The 26045-nt window shown below is 49.4% G+C and overlaps 2 protein-coding genes across 2 annotated transcripts in view; one reads left to right on the forward strand and one right to left on the reverse strand.

Moving 5' to 3' along the window:
- The window catches only part of smfn (small fragment nuclease), a 30851-nt gene extending 8052 nt beyond the window's left edge, over window positions 1–22799 (reverse strand). Inside the window, exons 1-6 of the mRNA XM_030101727.1 lie at window positions 22577–22799; window positions 14285–14368; window positions 14130–14207; window positions 8294–8405; window positions 7785–7893; window positions 7038–7091 (exon numbers count right to left, since the gene is read on the reverse strand). Of these exons, the coding sequence (XP_029957587.1) occupies window positions 7038–7091; window positions 7785–7893; window positions 8294–8405; window positions 14130–14207; window positions 14285–14368; window positions 22577–22792 (653 nt within the window). The 5' untranslated portion in view covers window positions 22793–22799. The remainder of the gene's footprint in view (window positions 1–7037; window positions 7092–7784; window positions 7894–8293; window positions 8406–14129; window positions 14208–14284; window positions 14369–22576) is intronic.
- Window positions 22800–24625: 1826 nt separating this feature from the next.
- The window catches only part of hlcs (holocarboxylase synthetase (biotin-(proprionyl-CoA-carboxylase (ATP-hydrolysing)) ligase)), a 50563-nt gene continuing 49143 nt past the window's right edge, over window positions 24626–26045 (forward strand). Inside the window, exon 1 of the mRNA XM_030100945.1 lies at window positions 24626–24746. The gene's annotated coding sequence lies outside the window, so the exon portion shown is untranslated. The remainder of the gene's footprint in view (window positions 24747–26045) is intronic.

The raw sequence follows: 26045 nt of genomic DNA on the forward strand, positions 1-26045 counted from the left end.
CTGCAAGAGATGACACAGACGCGGGCTCCACAACAACCCATTTATCCTTGTGAGCTTCACTCATGTGAACCTGCCCTTCCACAGCGACCGTGCTGCCTGCTGGTACCACTTGGGTGTTGTTTCGTGCTTTGATTAGCCCCAGAGCTCCAATACTTGCCTGCTTTTTCCGTACTTCAAGGATTTTCAAAACCACTTTGTAGCCAGAAATGGATGACTGAGGGCGACGATCGTGTTCTTCAACATAGCTGGAGTAGAGGACGTCTAATGAGTTGGTGCCAATGAGGATTTGAGGCACACCGCTCACGTCAGGGACAACCAACACCAATGTAGGGACTTCAGTCTCCTTGCCCAAAAACTCCTCTGGAAACATCAGGTTGAGTTCGACGTACCCAAGGTAAGGCACAGCCTCCCCATTGGCTCCCTCTACTTGCAGCTCCACATCCAGAAGATCATCCAAGGATTTCAAGGAATGATGGGACAGGTGGGTCTGGAAAAATGACAATGGGATGGTGGTCACCTGAGACCCCGTATCTAGCAGACAGTTGGTTTTATGGCCTTCAATAATGACTTGAGCAGTGCATTTTGTTCCAACCAGTTTAGGCGGTAGTATGGTGGAGGAGGTGTTAGCATTACCACACTTGCTAGCCACTCGCCTTGTTTTTCTAGGGCGTTTAGTTGACCTTTCAGTCCCTGTTTGCCCTGCAACAGGGGCTTCTAGTAGTTTAACTGCTGCATGCCAGTGCTGAAATTTTGCTGATCCCATTGTCTTTGTCTCTTTTTCAGTAGGTGTCTCTTTTCCTCAACCAGAAGAGGATTTGGTTCACTCTCACAGTTGATAGCCAGGTGAGCGTCTTCACCGCAGCGGAAGCAGTACCATGGACGAGGTCTACTGTTTGCCGTCAACCCTGAACTGGGCTGTGTGTTCACTCTCTTGTTAGGTGACTGGTGTCGACCTGTGATGGAGTCTCTTGAGAACGCAGGCGACAGTATCTGCTGGCTCTGGACTTGAGCTGGAGTCACCTGTGCTTGAAGAAGAGAAAGCTGATGTTTCAATGCTTTAATCTCTGTTGCTTCTTGGTGCTCACTTTTAGTTCCATGAGGTGCTCTCTTCATGTCAGCTACTTGTGCTTGAATGTCAGCGATCTGCCTTTTCAATGTGTTGATTTCAGTTGTCTCAGGACAGTTGACTTTGGTTTTTCGTGGAGTTGTAGTCTGCATGGCAGCGACCTGCGCTTGTATCTCGTTAAGCTGTTTCTTTAAGACTTCAGCATCAGTCGCGTCTCTCTCAGGTGTAGTACAACTGCATACTGCTAACTGCTGTGCCGCAGCTCTGAACTTTGGGACAGCAGGACCTGGTTTGTGCAGCCCAAGATGTTTCTTCATGCGATCGCGTTTACCTGCCTGTTTGTCTTCTTCTGTCCTGACGAGGAGCACTAGTTCAGCGAAGGAAGGTGGTGCATTTGTTTTCCGCTCCAGCTGGAGATCAGCGATCAATCCATCATTCCAGCAGCCTCGACAGAACTGCTTCAGGAGGTAGCGGTTTTGTTCACGCTCTGCAATGCCACCACGTCTGACTGCGGCACTCAGAGCAACTTGCAAGCGGTTCAAGTAGTCAGATGGCTTCTCCTCATTGTTCTGCAGTGTCCCCATGAACTTTGCTAACAGCTCATCTCCATCCTCCACAGAGCCATAGACTGAATCGAGCAGCTGAAGATACATCGATGGCGAGGCTTGAGGGCTGACATGCTTGATGACGTCAGTAGCTGGAGGCAACAGACTGTCTAAGATCTTGCGGGTTCTGTGCAGGTCAGACATAGAAGGATCTGTTAAGAACAAGTCAACATTTGCCCTCCAGGTATCATAGTCAAGTTCACTGCTTGGACGGGGAGACTTCCCAGAGAAAGGTCTGAGGCGGAATGAAGAGTGCATGGGAGAAACAGCTTCATTAGCTCGCATGACATGTTCAACAACGACCCGTTGTACAGCAGGAGGATTGACATCATTCATGGTAAGTAGTGAACACGTGACTGTAGCATTGTCATCATTACTGTTGGTTTCGATTGACAGAGACGCTGGATGTTGAGCGTTCCTGTTAGCAGCCATGCTTGGTGATGGAGCGGCTGTCAACACAGCAGGATGCGACTGACCATTCACACTGGTAGGTAAGGATGTTACCTGTGGGCTCTGAGCAGCGGCCTCGAGTCTTTGGAAAGCTGGTGTTGATGCTGCTTGAACATCACCTTTCAAACCACACTGACCACGCCTGGGTGGAGGAGACGGCGGGAACACAGTTGGTAAGCTCCTGACAATCTCAGGTGAGACAGAGCCAAGTAGGAGAGAAGGCTGCTGTACGACCTGTGGTGACACTTTAACACTCACAATCTCTTCACCAGATGCATCAGAGGTGTTCATTTGAGAGTCATCGGTTGAAGCAGTGTCAGCAGGGAGAATCACGCCTTTTCCTGCACTTATCTTCATCAGTTCTGCTTGGAGTACACTTTCAAATGACTTTCCACACTTGTTTGCAATGGCTTGCAGTTCCTCAAGATACCCCTTGGTGGCGCTGCTGCTAGCAGTGCTAGTGTAAACACTATCTAAGGCGCGCACTTTAAAGGTAACATTGGCATTTGCCGAGCTGGGATAATCTTTTGGTAGTAGAGGTCTAAATCTTTGCATTGCAGAGGTATTTGCAAATTCCACAATGGAGCAGAGATGATACTCTGATTCTGGATCATCAATAACTAGTACTCTGTTAATGGAGCCGTAACGTTTTACGTGACTCTCAAGCTCCTCATCAATTTCAGTTTGAGTTAATCCAGAAACAATAACTGAGTTAGGAACATTTATCTTTTCATTTTTCACAATATCCATTTTACTCTTTATTCGTGTCACTCAATAACACTCCACTTTCTCCTGGCCTGGCTCGCCAAGTTTCTGTAACCTGCCTCAGCTCTAACTGTTAGTGGAGAAACTGGGAGATACAGATATTTTTCATCAGTGTATCAATTCCCTCTTGGACCAGTATCAGAAGGTTCTAGGTCGCTACAGGAGAAAGGGAGGCTTGACAAACTGCAATGAGTGACGGAATAAAGAACTTCACGCACATCAAAGATAAGTATTTAAATGAATTGTATTGAACAAGAATGGTTGAAGAAGAAGAAAAAAAATAAATAAATTGTACAAAATAATTTCTCTGCTTTTCAGCTCTTCAACAATGAAATATCAACCACGATCCACAAATAAATCAGTCTCTATCAAAATTTCAGTCTCTGGTTCTTTCCTTGGGTTGGCCCGCCACAACCACTGAGGTCCCGTGTTACCTTACAGACACAAGATGAGTCCCCAGTAGAAGATTTCTTCAAGGTCAGCACAGGAGTCCATAACAAAGAAGGGAATTAAAACAAAAGGAAAAGACGAGGAAAAGAAAAAGACCCGGCCAGAGGCTCACAGTTCACACACACTCCAGGCACAAGGCACAATACAGGGCTCTCATCAGTCCAGGATCCACGGTTCTCCTCCGTTTCCGTTGTTAAACACACGGTCCGCTCATCTACCATGAAAAGAGAAGGGCTCCACTCTTTGCTCCAACCATAAAAGTGGCTTAGACTTGGAAATCTGGCTCTTTTAGACAAAAAAACCGGCGTAGTCTGCAGCAGAAGCTAACAAGCGCTGCCTCTAACACGATGCGGCAGACAGAGAGAGAGAAAACCGGAAGCTCAAAGGCACGTACGCCCTGGTGTCGTCTGATTGGTTACACCATTACATCATCTCCTCATGTCACCCGAATCTTTTACAATAAAAAACACTTTTGACACACTTGAAATGAAATAAAATACTATTTTTTAACAAATAAATTAACTTCTCTGTGTTGATCTTTTTAATCTTTTAACATATTTATGATTTTTTAACCATAAATCCTATTTATTCACTATTTATTCAGGACTGTAACTTATTTGTCACGTGAAGAAAAATATGAATTTATTAATTTATTGATCTAATAAATCAATTGGTGAGCTGGACTGTTCATGAGGCCTGGTAACCTGGGTTACACCAGTCCTCGGTGTGGCGACTGGGTGTATTACACGCGTCCGGTAAAAATGGCGGAGGGACAGAAAAAATGAAACTCGATGGCTGTGTTCGAAACCGTGTACTTCCCTACTACTCATACTAACTTATTGAGTATGTAGTGTGCTTACACTGGCAGTATCCGATTTTGAGTATGCGAGAAGTTCCCGGATGCATACTGCATTCGCCAGAAATGTTGAGTAGACATCGTGTGTTCACTACTCATACTGAAATTGCCCAAGATGCAACGCGACGGACAGCGGTTGCGCCAGACAGAGCTTGCGGCGCCTGGCGGCCGGCGGGTGTGGTGGGGGGCTGGCCCCGCGATCTGGGTCAAGCCCCGGAGGGTGTGAGAAACTCTGAGCTCGCCGGCGGGCCCACCACTGGGGTGGTGCGCCGCCACCAGACCTCCGGAACCGACTCGGTGCGACGCCCGGGGCGGGCCGCTCCGTAGGACCGCTGGGTGAGACCGCGCGTCTCGGTCCCGCTGCCGAGCGGCTCGGCGGGGAGCCGGTCGGGGAGGCGGGGGCGGCCGGCGGCGTGATCCATGGTCGCCCGCCGCCAAAGCCCGACCGGGCCTGGAGGCTGGGCCGCCGGGTCGGGGGACTGACTGCCACGGCTGAGTGCCGTGCTGGGCGGTGGGCCCCCCGGGGCGGGGCGGGGTTCCTGTGTGCTCTGCGTCTCTCCTGCTTCCCTGCTTCTCTGACTCCTCCTGCTGGAGCCGCTCACCGCGGCCGGCTCACATTTCGCCAAATTCGTCCGAACAAAATCATAAACGGCTGGTATTTGAACAAATAAACAACATAGTCGGCCTCTAAACCACCACTTTGTCGCCTAATTTAAAAAAAAAATCTCGATGAAGTTATACATTTGAAGAGTTTAGAGCTAAAGTGAAATCAGCTTTAGCAGGTCGATTTCGGCTCGGGGAGGAGTGCAATGCATTATGTAGTATGCTGTAGTGTAAACGCTTTGCATAATGTCTGATGGACTGAGTATGCAGGATGCAGTATGGGTAGTATGAGTATGGAAGGATGTAGTAGGCAGTATGTGGTTTCGAACACAGCCGATGTTGCGATTTAATATTTTTCGATTGAAAATATAAAATCGAATTAATCGAATTAATTCGATATATTGCCCAGCCCTACCATGAAAGCAAAACTGATTAAACAAATTAAACACTGAAGCTTAGAAATAATGATGAAAAATGTTTGATTGATCCTTCTGCTGTCAAAAATGGGTAAAAGAGGGCGAAGCTGTGCGTAAAATGAAATCCTGATCAGTAAAGCCACTGGCCAGAGGGAGGATTTGCTATAACTTGACAGAATTTGCCAATAGAACTGTTTCAATGCAAGTTCCTCAGTATTGTTATGATTATTATGATTATTATGATGATGAAAGGCGCAGTGGTCATCCATCACCGATTCAGTGATCGGTAACAAACATCTTAGAGTTTTTATTGGTCCAGAGCGAAGCAAAGCGGGAGGAGTCCGTTTGTTTTATTTGATGCACTGCTACCCAAATTTAGAGCTACACTTCTACTGATACAGCTTGATATGAGTTTCTTAATAATTTATCCGACCTTTTTTTATGGACCGGGTCGAGCCGCTCGGGACCAGGCCGCTCGGGACCAGGCCGCTCGGGACCAGGCCGGGCCGTTCAGGACCAGGCCACTCGGGACCAGGCCGGGCCGTTCGGGACCAGGCCGCTCGGGACCAGGCCACTCGGGACCAGGCCGGGCCGCTCGGGACCAGGCCGGGCCGTTCACGACCAGGCCACTCGGGACCAGGCCGGGCCGCTCGGGACCAGGCCGCTCGGGACCAGGCCGCTCGGGACCAGGCCAGGCCATTCAGGACCAGGCCGCTCGGGACCAGGCCGGGCCGTTCGGGACCAGGCCGGGCCGTTCGGGACCAGGCCGGGCCGTTCGGGACCAGGCCGGGCCGTTCGGGACCAGGCCGGGCCGTGCTGCAGAAACAGGCTTTATTCTGTGCTTTTCCACCACTTGAGCAGTCCACTGAGTCTGCTACCCTGCTACCCGGGAGAGCCTTCACCCCTGCGATGCAAGGACTCAGTCCGTCCAATGGGAGCCGTCTGGGGAGTCTTGCTCAAGGACACTTTGACATGTGGACAGATAGGCAATTGAATCAGCAACCTCTCAACTGTGCCACTGTTCAGACCGTCCGTCTACAGCAGTGTTCTCCAACAGTGTTCTTGGAGAGGCCCGATCCACACGTCCGGATTACAGTCAGGTCGGCACCAGTCCAAGTCGGCCCTGGCCAAGTCGGCCCCGCCCCCGGGATACAGTCAAGTCGGCATCAAAGCCAAGTCGGCCTCGCGGGGGGGGGGCTCTCAAGTGGCTGAGTTGGTCGGTGCCGACTTGACTGTAAGCTGCTTACCAACTAGGCCAAAAGCCTCTTTTTACTCCAGACAGCCGCTCGCGCTGCGCGCTCGTAGCTAAGCTACTCGGTTCAAACAGAACGTGAAAAACTGTGCAAATCGACGCGCCGCAGCTGGCATCGTGATTTAAAAAAAAAAAAAGAGGCTTTTGGCCGAGTTGGTAAGCAGCTTACAGTCAAGTCGGCACCGACCAACTCAGCCACTTGAGAGCCCCCCCTCCCCCGCGAGGCCGACTTGGCTTTGATGCCGACTTGACTGTATCCCGGGGGCGGGGCCGAGTTGGCCAGGGCCGACTTGGATTGGTGCCGACCTGACTGTATCCCCACACGTCCTGGCTCTCTCCCTGCTTCAGCACCTGGATCTAAGGGTTCTGTCCTCGCCGAGTGCCGAGCAGAGCCCTGTTAGACCGGTCCGGTCCGGTCCGGTCCAGTCCAGATCCATTGCACAGCAATGAGAAGCTGTCTGATGATTTCTCCACAGAAAACATTCAAAGAAAGACACATCATTGTGACTATTCCTCCTGAGGGAATCATGATTAGGAACGAACCAACTCCACCAACCAATGACGGCAGGTTTACCTGTGGCTCCCTTTCTTATGAGGAGCCAGCTTGTATTCATCTGGAAACCACCGTCTGGAATTGGAAAAGGAAAAAGAAAAACGCGGTAAGCTACTTGTCTGGTTTGAATGAGCAGAAATCCAAACACACTGGTTACAATTCTGGCTCCAAGATACACAATGAGATGTTCTGTGAAATTATAAGGAAGACTGCTGGAGAACGTGAGAAATCCAGAGGCAAGAGAGGACGACACAGCAGGGGATCTCCTCCTCTCCGCTGAACTCCGTCACTTCATTCAGCTTCACTGACGGAACATCAAGAACAACAGACGTCTGATGGCACCTTAACCAGGACTGCTGTCTCTCTTCCTGCTAACAGAGGAGCAGAAAGTTCTCCTGAGTCTGGTTCTGCAGGGTTCTCCTCCTCGAGGTCTGGTTCTGCAGGGTTCTCCTCTGGGTCTGGTTCTGCAGGGTTCTCCTCTGGGTCTGGTTCTGCAGGGTTCTCCTCTGGGTCTGGTTCTGCAGCCTGTCCTGTGCTTGCTCCTGTGGAATGGTTGGTGTTCCTCAGGGCCTGGTTCAGTGTTCTCAGGTACTGTGGAGTTTCTGCAGAACCACCACAGATGGACCACAGCTGCTGAACTGGGCCTGGTTTTGGGAGAGCAGCAGTGCGGTTCCACAGAGGAACTCCATCTCCTGGAACAGAACCTCACAGCGACCCTGCAGGAGGAGAAAGCAGAGAGACGGAGAGGGTCCACGGCGGGGAACTGGCCTGCTGAGCTCTTTGACGGTGCTGACGTCGATGATTCTGTGGTGGAGGTGGAACATGAACTGCGGCATGTATTTATCCAGGAACCTCTTGTCTGCGTGCACGGAGTTCCCTGCAGGCAGAACCATCACACTGGTCACCATAAGAACACTTCAAACTGCATCATTCATGGTGGGAAGCTCCGCCTCCGGGGCAGCCTGACGGAGGAGAGGCTGCCCCCCCCCGCCTCCGGGGCAGCCTGACGGAGGAGAGGCTGCCCCCCCCGCCTCCGGGGCAGCCTGATGGAGGAGAGGCTGCCCCCCCCGCCTCCGGGGCAGCCTGATGGAGGAGAGGCTGCCCCCCCCGCCTCCGGGGCAGCCTGACGGAGGAGAGGCTGCCCCCCCCGCTCTGACGCTGCATCCACCCGGCCTCCTGCTGCTCCCCTGATGAACACCGACCCTGTGACCCTGAAGCCTTCCAGATGTGAGAGAGGACACGAGGGTTCGGAGTGTGATGGTGAGCGAGGAGCTCACCGGCCAGCGGACACTGTCCAGGAGGAGTGTGCTGTCGGACGAAGGACAGGAACTCGTACTCCGCCTGATGGAGGGAGATTTTGCTGTCCCGAACAGCCTGGATCAGTCCCGACTGAAAGACACCCAAACAAACACCCATTCTGTTCAGCACTATGAAGCACACTGTGTGCGTTAACGCCTCGGTTCTCAAACTGTGGTATGCGTGCCACTGCTGGTACGTGAGCTCCCTCTAGTGGTACGTGAGAGAACCACAAATATATTTATTCTTTGAAAAGTAGTGAAGTCAAAACGTTCAGAAACAAATTATACCACAAAAATACGTAATAATTAAAAATTAAAATGCATCAGATCGACAGTAATTCACATTCAGTTTTTCTCTTCTAATGTGTGTCGGACTGCGACGTGCTCACGTCCAGTCACGCAGGAGCGCGCACATACGCCATCGACGATTAAACTAGCTTAGCTTCACCGTCATCAGCGTGCAGAGGTGTGATGAGAGGTCCGAGAACTCTACAAACGTGGCTCCAAACAGGAGCTGTGAGGGAAAGAAGCGCAGAACAGGAGGAGAATAGAACCAGCAGCCCTGCTGGACCTGAAGCTGACCACAGTGAAGCGAGCACCAGTGCTAGTAGCTATTCAAGCAGCACAGCCGAAGCCTCACCGGCATCTGCTAGCATTAGCAACAAACGAGCGTGCGAGAGAGAGAGAGAGAGAGAGAGAGAGAGAGAGAGAGAGAGAGAGAGAGAGAGAGAGAGAGAATGTATGTAAGTGAATGTATGTTTGTCATAGCAATAAAGCTTGTCTGAATTGAATTGAGAGAGAGAGAGAGGGTGAGGATGTGTGAGAGAGAGAGAGGGTGAGGATGTGAGAGAGAGAGTGAGGGTGAGGATGTGAGAGAGAGAGTGAGGGTGAGGATGTGAGAGAGAGAGAGAGGGTGAGGATGTGAGAGAGTGAGGGTGAGGATGTGAGAGAGAGAGAGAGAGGGTGAGGACGTGAGAGAGAGAGTGAGGGTGAGGATGTGAGAGAGTGAGGGTGAGGATGTGAGAGAGAGAGGGTGAGGATGTGAGAGAGAGAGTGAGGGTGAGGATGTGAGAGAGAGAGAGAGGGTGAGGATGTGAGAGAGTGAGGGTGAGGATGTGAGAGAGAGAGAGTGAGGGTGAGGATGTGAGAGAGAGAGGGTGAGGATGTGAGAGAGAGAGTGAGGGTGAGGATGTGAGTAAGTGAGAGGAGGGTTGCCGCTGTGTGTGTGACAGTTGTGTGGTTTGATGCCAGTTCTAATGTTCTGCCGTTGCTAACTGTGACTGACAGCATTAAACAAAATCCTTTAAGACTAAGAATATTAGAAATATACCTGCGGCTTGTGTGTGCTGTCTTTAGTTGAACAGAGTAGACTATGTTTCTGGATTTTTTTTTCTATACTTTGGTCATAATGGTGGTGCTTGAAAAGCCTAGTATTTTCTGAGGTGGTACTTGTTTTAAAAGGTTTGAGAAACACTGCGTTAACGCATTCAGTGTGTCTGCTGCCACCTGCTGGTGGCTCAGCGTCAGGCTGCACTCTCATGGGCACAAACATCCTAACATCAGTGTGCGACAGTTCTGAAAAACACCAAGATGATTAGGAGTGTGACCAGATCTCGTGAGACGATGCCTCTTGTTTAAACATCCCGGATGATGCAAAAATCCCCCATGCCAGGCTCTGCCGCCGCCATCGTTTCAGTTTCAGTTCAGTTTACCTTTTCACCTGTAGACTTGAGACAATTGCCACAAACAATGTGTGTTTAATCTTTAAACAAGACTTGTATGAAACAGTCCGGAGAGTGAGAGGAGGAGGGGGTTTGTTTAGCCTGCAGGCTGCAGCCACACAGATCAGCTGTGAGCTCCGAGTCTGCTCCAGTCCTGCTCCAGTGCTGCAGCTCCACACAAACCTCCCCGTCCTCCTGATCCACCCAGACCAGGGACGGCTCAGGGACAGGACTTGGCACAAGTGCAGGATTTTACTCATATTCACTGTGTTGTGTGTTGTTCAAAAGGACACGTTGGTAGCTATGTGTTAGCGCTATGATGCTAAGTTGCTACATGCTACTCAGCTCACACACGCACGCACTTTCTGCGTAATGGTGCGTTCCCATCGGACGCGTTGCCAGCGTCACGGCGTCGCTTTTACATTCAAAGTCTCTGGTGGACGAGCTTCAACGGACCGAACGTGCGTCAGGCGCTTTTCGAGAGTCGCTTTCCGAGCGTGTCGAGCGTTGGCGACGCGCGTCGCGCATTGCAGGCGTCAACGCTTGAAGTTGGGAAAACTGAACTTTGGAAGCGTCAACGCGGAGCGTCATCCAATCACAGACGAGCACTCTGAGCGCTGATGCGGGCCAGAAGCTCATCAAAGTGGGCCCGGGAGAGGCGGAAGTACAGCTGAAAGCAAACCTCATCCTCACGCAGCTCCTGGAGCAGAGCCGGCCCGTGGCATAGGCAGTATCGGCAGACGCTAAGGGCGCCGTCCATCAGGGGGCGCCAGCGCCACTGCGACAGCAGTACAAATGGGAAAGAAGAAAAGGTCTAACTTTCACAATTTTTCTAAATAGTAGTTGTATTCTTAAGCGAAGACAATTAATTCCAGTAGTTCACCATATTATGTACCGAGTCCTCCGCGCCCCCCAGCTGCTCGCCCCACGCCCCCTCCTCCCCCTCTCCTTCCTGATTCACTCTATGGTTGTTTGTGGACGTCCCCTCATCAGCGTATGAACAGATGTCAAAACTGTCCCGGTGGCCCGGGAGGAAAAAACAAGAAAACGAGGAGGAGAAACGAGAGAAAGACAGAGGTAATCTGCATGACATTATGTCTCTGCTGCAGAACGTGACGTTAACCTGGATTAAGCTACATGGCTGCTAATCACTAATCAATAAATAGCATCAATAATGTGGAGGAGCTGGTTGTGGAAGATAATGTAGATCATGTAGATAACCACTGGTATTCTCAGCTTTCATTCCTCAGGGAAATTTATACTGGATCATTTCAGACGGCGTTTACATTTTCTTTCATTCTTTTTTTGAACGTTTTATTTGCCATCTGGGGAGCTAACGCTGGCCCTGCTGGGAATAGTCACTTCTCCACCCAGATCTTATAGCTGTGGGCTCATCGTTAATGTTAGAGTATCACAGGAGAGGGATGCTGCTGTGAGTATCAGCTCTGCTGTCATTCAGACAGATTTGTTTTATAACATCAGTACTGCAGTTCACTGCTGCTTTACACTGTGCTGTTCAGCATTCCACTGTAATGACAATCAACTGAACATCTAATTTGCAAATCAGAAACCAGCACATTGTATATTATACATACACTCCATAGTGAACATCATACTTATCTCATCATACTTATATGTTTTTTTTTTTTAATTATATCATGTCATTTTATTCTTGGAATCATGTGTTTTTATAATCAGTTACTCAGTGGAGTCTCATACTCTTTTCAGATGTGCTGCTGAAGATTCTATATCCCCCCTGGACCATCGACCACCTCTGCTGCTGCTGCCTCCACCTCAGCTACATAGTCCGTCTGGGATGCAGCAGAATCAAGGCCTCATTTGGTGCTTCCACCTCAGAATCAAGCGCTCCTCCTGGTGCCTCCACCTCAGAATCAAGCGCTCCTCCTGGTACCTCCACCTCAGAATCAAGCGCTCCTCCTGGTGCCTTCACCTCAGAATCAAGCGCTCCTCCTGGTGCCTCCACCTCAGAATCAAGCGCTCCTCCTGGTGCCTCCCCCTCAGAATCAAGCGCTCCTCCTGGTGCCTCCACCTCAGAATCAAGCGCTCCTCCTGGTGCCTTCACCTCAGAATCAAGCGCTCCTCCTGGTGCCTCCACCTCAGAATCAAGCGCTCCTCCTGGTGCCTCCACCTCAGAATCAAGCGCTCCTCCTGGTGCCTTCACCTCAGAATCAAGCGCTCCTCCTGGTGCCTCCCCCTCAGAATCAAGCGCTCCTCCTGGTGCCTCCACCTCAGAATCAAGCGCTCCTCCTGGTGCCTCCACCTCAGAATCAAGCGCTCCTCCTGGTGCCTCCACCTCAGAATCAAGCGCTCCTCCTGGTGCCTCCACCTCAGAATCAAGCGCTCCTCCTGGTGCCTCCACCTCAGAATCAAGCGCTCCTCCTGGTGCCTCCACCTCAGCTACACCTTCATAAGAAGAAGCTGGCAGAACTCCACCCCAGCATGTGGGCTGCTCTGAGAATCTCTGCCTCTCCTCCTGGTCCAGTGGCTTCTGCTGAAAGAAGCTTGATGTTTGATTTTCTGTACCATTTATACTTCATGTTAGGTATTCATATTGTATTTCATATATTCATTTAATTTGCATATATTTATCTATAATTTATTATCTTGTTGACTATGCTGATTGGGAATTATCTTCCTTCAAATAAAACAATTATCAAAGACAAATCTATCAAGTTTCTTGTTAGTGTACAGTATACGCTGGCAATGCAAGGGGGCGCCCCCTAAAATCTTGCCTAGGGCGCCGGATTGGTTAAGGCCGGGCCTGTCCTGGAGCAAATGGTGAAATTCGCCAAATTGCGAACGCCGCTGCAGGATGGGATGAACTCAAAAACATCGCGCAGGCGCCTGATGACGCCATTTTCTGGCTTTCTTTATTAAATAAAGCCGAGCCAGTGTCTCGATGGGATCCACCACTGTCAACATGAAGACAGGACACAGAAGCTCCTCCCACTCCCGTCAATGAGCTGCCTCGCATCGCGAGAATCGTTGCAAGCGCCGTGTGTAGATGAACACGCGTCGAATTCCACACTTTGCATGCGTCAAGTTTGAGGCGTCAGTGACGCCCGTGACGCTTGCAACACGTCCGGTGTGAACGCACCATTCGGAGGAGGCGTTCCTCCGCAGAGAGCAGGAGGAGGGGTGTGGGTCACATGGCAGCACTTCAAAAAGGACTAACTGCCACTGGATTTCCCTCTCCATGGAAAATCCTCGATACAACCTTTAAGAACTTGAAATTTTCCTGTTTAATGTACATTTAGAGTAGATTTAAAAAGTGAGATTAATTTGCAATTAATCGAGAGTTAGCTGTGGACAATCATGCAAATAGTCGCGATTAAGTATTCTAATGGATTGGCATCGATGTAACCTACATGTATCCAACGTGTTAACAGGCTCAGGGCTGGGCTTGGTGTGTTGAAGCAGGGGGAGAGCTGGAACATGCAGCAACAGGGTACTTCACTACTCTGCTCTCTTAAAAACTTCAGTCTGAGTGCATGAGCTCAGTTCACGCCGAGCACCAACCTCCTCCGGTAAAACATGAAGATAATGCATAAGTGCAGGAAAGCTGTAATACCAGGAAACATTCTGGACCAATCACATTTACATCTGCTTTCACATGTCGCCATGTCAGCGCCGCGCATCTTTATCAACAAGAAATGATTCATACCAGACGCTGTTACTTCGTTTTTTCTTGAAAAAGTTTTTTTTACTCCAAGTATAATTTTTCTCACACAGACACAGACACACACAGACACACACAGACACACACAGACACACACAGACACACACACAGACACACACAGACACACACACACACACAGACACACACACACACACACAGACACACACAGACACACACACACACACACAGACACACAGACACACACAGACACACACAGACACACACACACCACACACACACAGACACACACACACACACACACACACACACACACACACAGACACACACAGACACACACAGACACACACACAGACACACACACAGACACACACAGACACACACACACAGACACACACACACACACACACACACACACACACAGAGTCGGTCTTGCCTGCCCATGATGCTCCTGACACCAGTCCGACATGCCGTCCAGCAGCTCGTCCGGCTGTTTGATGATCAGATTGGGTCCCTGGTGGCCGACACATCAGTTCCATTCAGAAGACAGTTTGGTGAAGAGACGCACTGGCTCACTTCAGCTGCCGTTACCTCGGCCACGACGTTCAGGTCGGCGTCGGTGATGATGCACGCCATTTCAATGATCTGGTCCTTGTCGATGTCCAGACCTGTCATCTGGGAAACCAAGAGCACATGGACGGATGGACGCCATCATTCACCGGGAGATCAGCCATGTTTACCTGGAGTTGTGTCACTGCACACCTCTGTTCTGTATAATGTAGGGGTGTGACGACACACTCTGGTCACAAGAGGCAACATTTACACTTTACTTTTAAGAAAACTAAAGCGACAAATATCTGACTGGGCAGCCTTTTCTACGTAACAGTCACAAAACAACACAGATGCATTGTGAAAGGTTTTCCATCCATGCAGGGCCTAAGCATGAGCGTGAACTTCTTTTCACAGAAAAAAAAAAAAAATTATTTTTTTTTTTAAAGTGCTAAACTTTTTTGAAACCAATATTGTCGCCCCTGCTGGAATTTCCCTGGTATTACAGCTTTTCTGCACAGCATTCTGAAATAGCCTTCTGAAGACTTCAGCGAGTCCAGCAGGACGTCTCCATATTAAACATTTGAAACCGGATGCCAACGTGATTGGTCCAGCCTGTCCCGTGACAGAGGAGGCGATGTGCTAGCGCCATTTATGTTCAACTTTAACTTAGGGATGGGAATCGAGAACAGGTTGTTTTGTAGAACCGGTTCCTCATGTCTCGATTCCAAGGAACTATTTTGCTGTCTCCTGAACAATTCCGCGTATCAGTTCCGCTGTGTGCGTGACGACGCACGGACTCCCAGCAGCCCCGGCTGCGGTCCGCTCTGGCGCCGCTACGGAGCCGTGAAACTTTCAGCAAGGATCCTATTTTTCCTCAGTCCGGAGCTGCTGCTTCAGTCTAAACAGAACCAAGCCGGTGCCAGATGCAGACACGTGTTTCAAAATCTGTGATTTCAAAATAAAATCTGTGTCGTGTTTTTGCCTTCACATTATTTTTTGTAATTCTTCTGGCAGAATATATGACAAACAACGCGATCTGATCATTACCTGCATTAGAAGAATGAACAATGTTGTACTTACTCATTGTAGGAAATAGGGCTGGGTTTACAAAATCGATTAATCGATTTTGAATCGATTCTCCTTTTAATAGCCCTATATCGATTCATAAAACTCTTGAATCGATCTATTTAATGCGTCTTTTTCCCCCACAGCGTCATGTGACTTCTTGTATGACACGAGATCTCGCGCGACTAGTGAATAGCAGTACAAAACATCATGGCGGAGGCGCTGAAAGCACCGGACCTGCCAACCTGGACGCATTTTGCGTAGCATCAAAATCCGCCGGTACGCTCCGTCTCATTAAACTACGCAAAAAGCTGCAGACGTCTGTGAGCGCTGGTAGAAATGTGGACGTGCAGTACTCATGTTGACCACACGGTGCAGCAGTTTCAACCAATCAGCACTGAGTAGCGGAGAATAGCGGGTCTGCCGCTCCCTCCTGTCCTCCGCCTCCTCCTCTCTTCCCGCTCTCCGTGGCCCCTCCCCCCACCCACAGCAGCTGGCGACTAAAACGCTAAAATGGTGTGTGTGTGTGTGTGTGTGTGTGTGTGTGTGCACGTGTGAGTGTACGTGTGTCTTTTGGCAAATATGTACTGTTAACAACGTTACTTTCACGTTGAAAATACGATGTCATAACGGGGAAATAAGCGCCGAAAGTTTTTTTTCCTGTCGACATGAGCGCGAGCTGTGTGTATGTGTGCGTGTGCGCTTGTGTGTGTGCGCGCGCGTGCTAAGCTAGCTAAGTTGTACTCTAAAAGTTTCACCAAAGTTGGCAGGTATGAAGCACCAACAAAAAACTTAAGAGGCAGATGTCTGGAAATACTTCGGATTTCATTTTGACCCCACAGGTAACGCGCGTATTAAATTAAAGGGGCGTGGCTTGGTAGGTCACTAAAGCAGAGGGAGGGCGGATTAAAAAAAACCTCTCTTTCAAAGAGAGAGGTTTTTTTTTTTAATCCAATGTCTGGAGGTTCCGCCCTCCCTCTGGGCGAGCGGCCGTGCTCTCTGGCTGCTCCACACTTTGATTGACAACACGAGAATGCGGAAGCTCGAAATCTATTGGCTGACGCTGACCGGCGCTTTTTCGGATAACATGGGGGTCTATGAGACGAAGGCGGGGCTCATAAATAAATGTTTATATTGCTTTATGCTGATATTATATTGTAGTATGGAACCAGACTGACACATTGAAGCTCTGTTGAAAAATGATTCATACGTTGGAAACGAAGAGAAACTCCGGACACCAGCTTTAACTGAAAAAACAAAAAAAAAAAATCGTCAAAGAATCGAATCAAATTCAGCCCTTGTGAATCGAATCGAATCGTTTTCGGAAATTCAAATCGATACCCAGCCCTAGTAGGAAAGTCAAACAACACCAAAATTACACAAATCAAAGCTCCATGACCGGAGCAGCTGTGTTGCCAGATTGGGCGGGTTTCTGCACAATCAAGCTTCTGTTGAACCCGAGGTGGGTTGATGGACTGGCTATGTGTTTGTGACCTGTTTTTTTTCAAATGCAAATCCGGTTTTTACGGTTTTAACAAGCATTCTCTACAGAGATGGAGGTCTGGACTGCTTTATATTGTTGGACAGTTTTAATATTATATTTGGGGCAGATCTGGCAACCTCCATCAGCTGACAGCAGACACACAGAGACTGTGAGTGACAGAGCTGCAGAGCTGGACCAGACAGGGGCATCCAGTGGGAGGCGGTGGAACCTGGTTCTGAGTTTTCCAGCCTGGCGTCAGGAAGAAGCTCCAGAGTTCGGCTGGATTTCACACCAAAAGATGAAACTGGGGCAACTGGCAGCTGCAAAGCTCTCATGACATGGATATTTTTTTCTTCTGTTCAGGATGAAGATATTAAAGAGTTAATGCAAACACCCCATTGGTATTGTTTCATTTCTCACTCAATGAGAATCGATAAGAGAATTGATAAGGAATCGTACCGATGAGCAGTATTGATAATGGAATTGGAATCGCTAAATTCTTAACAATTCCCATCCCTACTTTAACTGGGAACATAAAATCAACAGATGATTGAAGTGAAAATCAGAGTGTGGTGAAGCAGCACGGTTGATGAAAATAGAGAGAGAGCAGAACCTGTTCTGAAACCGGGCGCTTTAAATGTTTATTTGCACTACGAAAACCAGCTTTTTTGAATGGGTTCCAATGAGACCGGGGCTCTTTTTGAAACCAGCATCATAGCTAAGCCCCGCCCTCCCCTGCTCAAAACCCCAGAGGCGGCCCTGACTGCTGCTCACTGAGCAGAAGCAGAAATCATTGGTGAATCATGTGACGGCAGTTTTATTATTGGCTCGCCCAGAGTAATTATACAAAGATTAATCAGTAACATCACCTCTTGCCCCCCCCCCCCCCCCCCCCCCCCCCCCCCCCCAAATCCTCACGCAGGTTGCCAGTTTGGGAACAATCCATTTTTATCAGTTTTGTGGATTCACTGTTGCAGCCCTCGCCGTGAGGATGCAGCATTCCCAGATGGCAGTCCGCGGTGTTAACGGAAGCCTCACAACAAATGGATACCATCAGTGTGGTGGCATGATGTTTTTAATTTGGAATTGGTTTATTCCAAATCCCAATTATTAACTTCACTTATTAGCGCTTATCATTTATTAGCTTTGTTCACTTGGTAGACGTCACTTTGTCATGGCCGTCCCGTCCAATCAGAACGCTTCACACAGAGTTACAGAGGATTTAATCCTTTGCTTTTCCGATCTAAACACCAAGCTCAGCAATAGGGTGTTCCCATATGACGTCCCGGTCACGTGACTTTCCGCAGCGATCGCCATGTTGGAGGACATCCCGGCGGGGTCACACTGTGGTTTCAGGCGGACTCAACAGATTTTCCGGACCGGTACACATCATCGGCCAGGACTAGATTAGTCCAGACTGACGATGGTGAACTTCTGTGCTGTTGTTGGTTGTGGGATGCGGTCAGACCGCGATGTGGGTCGTTCTTTCTTTCGAATACCGACTGTTGTCACGCACCAAGGAGAGCAGACTCGAGAAGTATCACAGAGAAGAGGGCTGGCTGGCTAACGAGGATTTCAAGAGTTGATGTACAGGAATCCAGCATAAAGCACATGAGAGTGTGTGATCTCCCCTTTGTATCGGGTAAGATCAGTGTTATTACTTGATGATTTTATGCAGCATTTGGGTAGACAGACGGTCACAAGCCATCATAAGCTGGTATTATTGGCCTGGCATGGCTACAGTATTCATGTCCATACTGCCTCTTTCAATAAACATTACTGTGACTCATATCTTTTGTCATAGCTTTAAAGGGGGGGAGGGTTATTAGGTGTTTTTAGTATCAATTAGTATCAATCTACAGCACAGTCGAGCAACAGCTTTGCCCAAAATTGGATGGTGAAAGAGGCATTTGTCAAAAACAACCTAAATGAAATGTTCCTCTGCATCAGGCTGCCTCAAACCACTGGAAATGGGTCCCTGTCTCTTTAAGAATCTCCTCAGCTTAGAGACACGCCCCCCTCACAGCTCCATCTCGGCTATTTGCAGTGTATTTCCCCCGTGCGCGAGCTGTGCAGGAGGAGCTGCGCAGGTCAGAGCCGGGGCAGAGCTGTGTATTGCAGGCGGAGCTGTGCATTATGGGTGGAGCTGTGCAGCACTAAGCGTTTCAGCACTCCACATGGCTGCCAGCGGGAGATTCAGGGATTGCTCAAATATGCGTGAATGGTTCAGGAAACAACTCCATGCATCTTTTTAACAGGGAAATCACACTATAGAAAGCTCAAAAAAGTGGATTCTGCATAATACCCCTCCTTTAATTATTGAGCAGTTTAGGCATTCTTTGTAGCTGCAAAGCTAGCTCGCATCGGGATCCCGTGACATCACTGATGGGGCGGGGCTACACCTCGGTCACATCTTGACATGGTGTGTGTGTGCAGCCAGTCACATCTGCCCTGAAGCTGGATCAGCCTGTGACTGCTGTCAGTGTGATGATGTTCGATCCAGCCTTTGGTGTTGATGAGGACAACTAGTAGCTGTCATCTGAAGAGAAACGACCCAAAGCCTGAAGAACGTTCCATAAAGACTGAGATTGAGATGCTCCGCCTGCCACCATCGCTGTTCTGTATTCGGCATGGAGGAGTCAGATCCGGCTGCAGCCGAGGCGTCGGCATGGATGCATGCTGCCCCCTGGAGGCGGTCTGAGCTCGGCGAGTTCCACCGTCTTCTGCAGGAGCTGCGCCCGGACCACGGCCGGTTCCAGCGCTGCTTCAGGCTGACGTCGTGTTTCCACCAGAAGCGGTACGCTGCTCGCCTTGGCATCACGCCAACTGTTTTGGTGGTCGGAGCCCTGCTGCCCTACGTCAGCACGTCCGAGAAGACCTCCACGCTGATAGGCTGTCCTGGCGCCAATTCGCTTGAAAAGTTCAATTATTTCAACTCGAGCGACAAGCGACGAGCAGTGAAGCGGCAGTTGGCGGGCGGCGGGCGGCGGCAGGTGGCAGTGCATGTCGACGGGTGCGTGAATCTTTCGTTGGAAACGTTCGCCGCCGGCCGCTCAAGATTGAGCAACAATTGCATCATTACATTGACTGTATGTAAGCTCATCGCACGAAGAATTTGCGTCGCGTCCGGTGGAAACACGGCGTAAGGGGTCCTACGGCTGACTGGGCGTGTAAATTTGATTCTAACTATTTGAAATGCATGACTCTAACTATATGCATGTCTCTCCTGAGGCTGAATGCTCAAACTGCAGCAAATGGTGCCACTGGCGCTGTGTTGGAGAACCTCACACACGACTGGACTGGACTACACGAGGGGGGACCCAAAAGAAACCAGACTGTGGTTATAAAAAAAAAACCAAGAAAGATTTCAGACTTGTGGCCGTTATATGTGGCTATAGCATAGCCTTAAGCATAACTGTGAAACATTTCACCTCCCAAAGACACACAGGCAGCTCACAGCCAGTGTTTATGTTACTACAGTCCCTCCCTTCTTTGAAAAATCCCAGAATGCTCCGGCGCCTCTGAACCAGGAGCAGAACCAGGCTGGGTGGACATGTCCAGGAGCTGAAAGGCAGCTGGAGGACGATGGAGGCTGTCTGGAAGATCCTCCCTGCTGCGGCGCTCCGGGAGGCGGTCAGGCTGAAGCGGCGGCGCTGTGGGAGAGGGGGGGCTGTTTTACCCACAGGGCTCTGCGGTAAAACAGTTCCTGGTGAAAAACGGCATGGCCCTGCTGCTCCATCCGCCGTATCCCCTCCATTTAGCCCCGTGAGACTTCTGTCTTCCCAAGAATGAACACGGAACTGAAGGGGCGGAGCTTTGATGACGTGGAAGAGGTGAAAAAACAATCGAAAGAAGCTCTTAAAGGGTCCATTACACAGCAGCATGCTGACTGTTCTGAGCAATGGAAATCCCGGCTGCAGCGCTGGATTCAAGCCAAAGGAGAGGACTGGGAAGGTGACAGCTTTGATTAAATGTGAAAATAAAAAAATAAAAAGTTATAGCCACAGTCCGGTTTCTTTCCAGTCCTCAATTGTATATACTCATATTTCAGTTTTTTTTCTTTTTTAATTTTGTCAGTCTTGTATTTTGCATTGTTATAAAATCTAATAAATCAGAAACTGATGACGTAGTGCTGTATTATGTATCTCTTGAGTTTAACCAATAATGCTCAGGACTAATCAGGGGGTGATTGAATGAGTTGGTCACAGGGGGCACATGACAGAGATCAGTCTGAGAACCACTTATCTAACAGATCACCACACTGACAGCAGTGACAGGCTGATCCAGCTGCAGGGCAGATGTGACTGTCTGCACACACCATGTCAAGATGTGACCAAGGTGTAGCCCCGCCTCCTCAGTGGCGTCACGGGATCTTGAAGCTAGCTAGCGTCGCAGCTATAAACAATGCTCAATAATTAAAGCAATGACAATAGATATGGATCGCAGTGATTATTGAAAGAGTAAGTATGTACATGAGTACTGTAGCCATGCCGGGCCAATAATACCAGCTTATGATGGCTTGTGACTGTCTGTCTGCACCCTTCATGTCAAGATGTGACCGAGGTGTAGCCCCGCCCCCTCGGTGACGTGTCAGGACCCGTTGCTACTGTTTCAATCATGCTCATATGAGCGCACGCAGCAGAAGCAGCTGGGGTAGTTGTTCCTGAGTTTAAATATTCAGAGGGCTCCAGAGTTACACACTATTTGTCTGTATATACTGTTGAGTTATTAGCTATTGTGAAAGCTTTAAAATGGGCTAGCAAAGCCAGACGAACTGCCTGTCTGAATATGTTCAGACTCCGTGTCAGTCCTAAAAAGCCTGAGTTCTAAGAAATCTGCAAGGCAAGACATTTTGTTTGAAGCTCTACAGTTATATACTTTGCTTGTTCAGCAGGGGATGTCTGTGACATTCATGTGGGTTCCAGGTCAGATGGGCTTCATCGGAAATGAATCAGCAGATAGGGTGGCAAAGGGCGCTCTTCTTAGGAATAGCATTGATGTAAATTTATCTCCGTCTGAGAGTGAGGGGAAATCACTGATACGGTCCAGGGTTATGGAACAATGGCAAATGAGATGGAGGACAGAAACTGGGGGAAGACTTCTATTCACTATTATCAACAGTGTGTTAAAATCAGTTCGGCGCATAGGAAGAGCAAGAAAAGAGCAAGCAGTAGTCAATCGAATAATGTTGGGTCACACCTATTTAAATAGTACTCTGCATCTAATTGGAAAGCACATGACTGGGTATTGTGAGAAATGTAATAATAATTCTCCAGAAACTGTTTTGCATGTTTTGTTTGATTGCTCTCATTACAGTAGTAAGAGGTCCATTTTTAAAGAGGAATTAAGTAAAGAAGGAATTCATTTTTCATTCAGTTTCCCATGAATAGTGTGGTATATAGTCGGAATGCATTAATCCCATACCTTGTTTTAACGGGGTTAAATAGAATTTAGATTGTTCTTTGATCCCACTGTATAGCGATAGGAGGCGCTAATGCGCCTGTTGAAATGGTGCCATCCGCCGTTAAACACCACAGAAGAAGAAGCAGCTGGGTGACAGTCACAACCTGACAAAAGTTCATGGAATAAGGATAAACTGTCACAAAAGGTATCACGGTTTGAAACTTTATCGTAAATCTTGTGGAGCGGCGTCACCAGGACAGCTACAGGCTTCAGTCGGCTTCTCAACATCTGCTGTCGCGAGCAGTAACAACGGACGCGAGAGGCATCCGGTCACCGGTCAACACGGTCACAGCTTGATGTGGAACACCGGCCGGGCTTACCTCCAGGTCCACCCACACCATCCGGTGGGACAGCTCCGGGGAACACATCCCGCTGCCGCTGCGCCTCCACCGCCGCCACTCCGGACCGGGACTCCCTGACGAGCGCTGCAGCGCGGCACGGCCGTGGACAACCGGAGGAACGACGGACAGCTTCCTCCTGGAGAGCCAGACAGACGCGCGTGCAGAGAGGGCAGGGCCTGTCCACCGCAGCAGCATGCTGCACGGCCACTGCCGGAATGACGTAATGACGTTATACGTTGCCGTAAACACGTGATCACAGTCGTCAATCACTTAGAATCGTAGACCTAAGCATGTAGATAGATATGAAGCACGTAGACCGAGAGACCTGCAGGAAATGGAATTTTATTATTATATCTTTTTTAATGGCTTTATCACTTGAGTGTTTTTTTTTTAAATTATTAATACAACCTCTTGTAGAGGACAATGAACAAGAACAAAAAGCTAGGGGGCGTCACAGCACGAAGAAAGAACATACAATAACAGAAAAGAGGAACAGAAAAAGTTTAAGGTGGGAGCATACATATTAAATAAGTACATTTCTGGATATCTGACAACTGATGATCTGAGCATTTTCCAGTCTGTGAGTGTCTTCAGGGAGCTATAATACAATTTGAAATTGTTTAGAAAACATAAGAAAGAGGGGGTATTTTCTCTCCATTTGCAGCAATGAATATGGTGTTTAGCCAAAGGAAGAATGATTACAATACTGGATGACGAAGAGTCCAAATTGTCCATGTACAACAGAACATTTGACACTAGGAATACCAGGATTTTCTGGCCTACCTAGGAAACCCAGAGGGGCCAAAATGGTCCCCGATTTTAAATGTGTAACTCAAATGTGTAACCCTTCTTTTCATTTGTAAATGCAGCCGAAACCTTCCAGCTAGTTGGTTCATGCATACCTCTGAGGGGGAGGGGGAGGCTTGAAAAGAGCCAGGAACTACTTTGAGATTTCCTCCTGAGTTTGGCAGAGAAGATTTTTTCCAAACACAATTAACTTTTTTAACCATCACAAATTGTGATGTAACTCCAGGGTTTGACTGGGACCCAGTTGAGACTGACAGGTTTCCCACAATCTCCAATGTTTGGAGTTTCTTTGTTCCAAACTGCATTTGGTCCTACAGTCCAGGCAGGCACATCACCACAGACAAACAGCTGTTCCCAACAAAGTCTCGCTGCTGTTTTCTTGCAATACATTGCAACAAAACCAGCCAGAAGGACTGATTTTGTGGCACAGAGAAGAGCGTAGCATTTGTTTCTCTTACAGATCATTGGGACCATTACAGACCAGCTACATCTGTTCTAAGATTTGATTGCACTCAGATAGACTATTTAGTCATTAGCTCGACATTTGATAATTGAGAAAACAATCAGACAACTTCTGAAGCCACTATGAGAAAAGGGGGTGAATAATATTGCACGTCCCACTTTCCAATTTTTTATTTCTAAAAAAAAAAAAAAAATAAATATTGTACAAATTTCATTTCACTTCACAGTTGTGTCCCATTTGATGTTGGTTCCTCACAAAATATGCCAAATTTATAACATTATGTTTAAAGTATGAAATTTAAGAAAAAGGGCAAAGAATTCAAAGGAGGTGAATACTTTTTCAAGGCACTGTACATACTATGTTATAACAAATACTGTTTTCATACACAGGACCCACAGATGCACTGTAAGAAAATTCTTTTATTTGTCTAACCATGAAATACACACACTAATAAAATGTGCAACCCCCCCAATTCTCATATAAAATGATACTTTACATCCACAACAAAGTTTTCTCTTCTGAAAATGGTCATTTTTGTCGAACTGATACAAACTATCACATGAAGAGAGTTCTATTTCATCCCTACTGACCGCCAGAGGCGGTGCTTAAGGCACTGGAATGTTCCCTTCGCACATGCGTAGTTCGAGTATGTATACCAACAAAGTCACTCATGACCCCTGGGTGACCCAGGAACTGTATAAGTTCAGGGCTCCACCCACAATCGTCTCCTATTTTTCATCTCGCGTTCAGTTCGTGTACACCTGACGGGACGAGCCTGTACGGCGTCGTGATGCACCGTCGCTGGGAGCCTTGTGACCTTCGAGGTCGGAGCTGCTGTGACGTGTTCATCTGATTCTGCGGCGCTGCGCGACGCCTGTGGTGAGAGATTCATTCATACCTCCGGCAGACGGTAAGGTTGCTGGATTTACTATTCCTCATGGTGAGTGATGGGGGGAGCGGCTGCTCCCCCCGGGCTTGTTTACATGACGACCGCGGCCGTTGCGGTGTGGTCGGTAGTAACTTGGGGCGCAGGGACGCTGCTCCTGCTCGTTCCTGGCCCGACTTCAGGAAGCGATTTGGTTGGTGTGATGTTGTTCTTCTGACTGTTGTGGAGCCGCATTGAGCCCCCCGCTGTGCGGGGCTCGCCGAGACCGCTGGCTCGGCTTCTGATTGCGCCGATGAGCGCGGCACTGCAGTGTGCGGGGTGCCCCCGCCGCCGCGGAGCACGGCGCTAGCTTGGCGCTAGCTCGGCGCTAGCTCGGCTAGGCGGCTCGTCAGTGAGGTGTGTTGTGTGTCGGGGGATCAGCCTCCTCTTCCACCGGCCGCTGCGTTCTTTCTGATTGTTACATATCAGCTGCTCACTCAGGTGACGCCGCTGCTAGCAGGCGGGCGGGGCCCGCCGTTCCCGCTGCCACTGCGGTGGCCTCGCTGATAGCATGCGGCCGCTAGCATGTGTCTCAGCTGAGCAGCCAGTCAGTGATGTGTGTTGCGGGCAGAAGGCACTGCCCCCGCATACCCCAGCTACTACATGCTCTGGGTATCACGTGCACCCCCGCTTCGACGGGGGACGCCACCGCTAGCAGGCGGAGGGAGCCGCCGCGCTCCTTCTCCGCTCGTAGCATTCTCTGGCGTCTTTATTGTAGTGTGCAGGCCAGGGGTGTGTCTCTGTTATTTGAGGCCCGTTGCCCGCTGCCCAGCCCGCTGCTGGGCAGCCATTCCCTCTCCTCGATGTGGCCTTAGCTGGGACCCTGACCGGTGGTTAGCATTTGCTGTGCAAGCGGCGTGGGCTGCCTTCCCTCAGCTTACTGCATTGTTGTTGTCCTACTGCCTTCTGGGTGCTGTTTGCACACACCCCCCCTCGCCCCTGGCGGTGGACCTAGTGGCAGCTGATGGAGGGGGGCTGCCGGGGGCAGCCTTCCCTCTCTGGGATGTGACTCTGCTGGCTTGCTGGCCAGTGATTGAGGTTGGGTGTGCAGGTGACGCACTCCTCCTCCCTGTGCTTCTTGTATGCTGCTGTTTCTTCTGGCCTGGTACCGCTCCAACAGCACGGCAACGAGGCTGCCGCTGCGTGGCTGTCCCCTCTCCCACGTCTGACCTCAGCTAGCTTTCATGGGCTTGATCACAAGGAGTCCGCTGTACGGGCGGCGTCCACCCCTCCCCCAGCTTGTTGCACTGCCG

The sequence above is a fragment of the Salarias fasciatus genome, chromosome 10, assembly GCF_902148845.1.
Source record: "Salarias fasciatus chromosome 10, fSalaFa1.1, whole genome shotgun sequence".
In the NCBI taxonomy this organism is placed as follows: Eukaryota; Metazoa; Chordata; class Actinopteri; order Blenniiformes; family Blenniidae; genus Salarias; species Salarias fasciatus.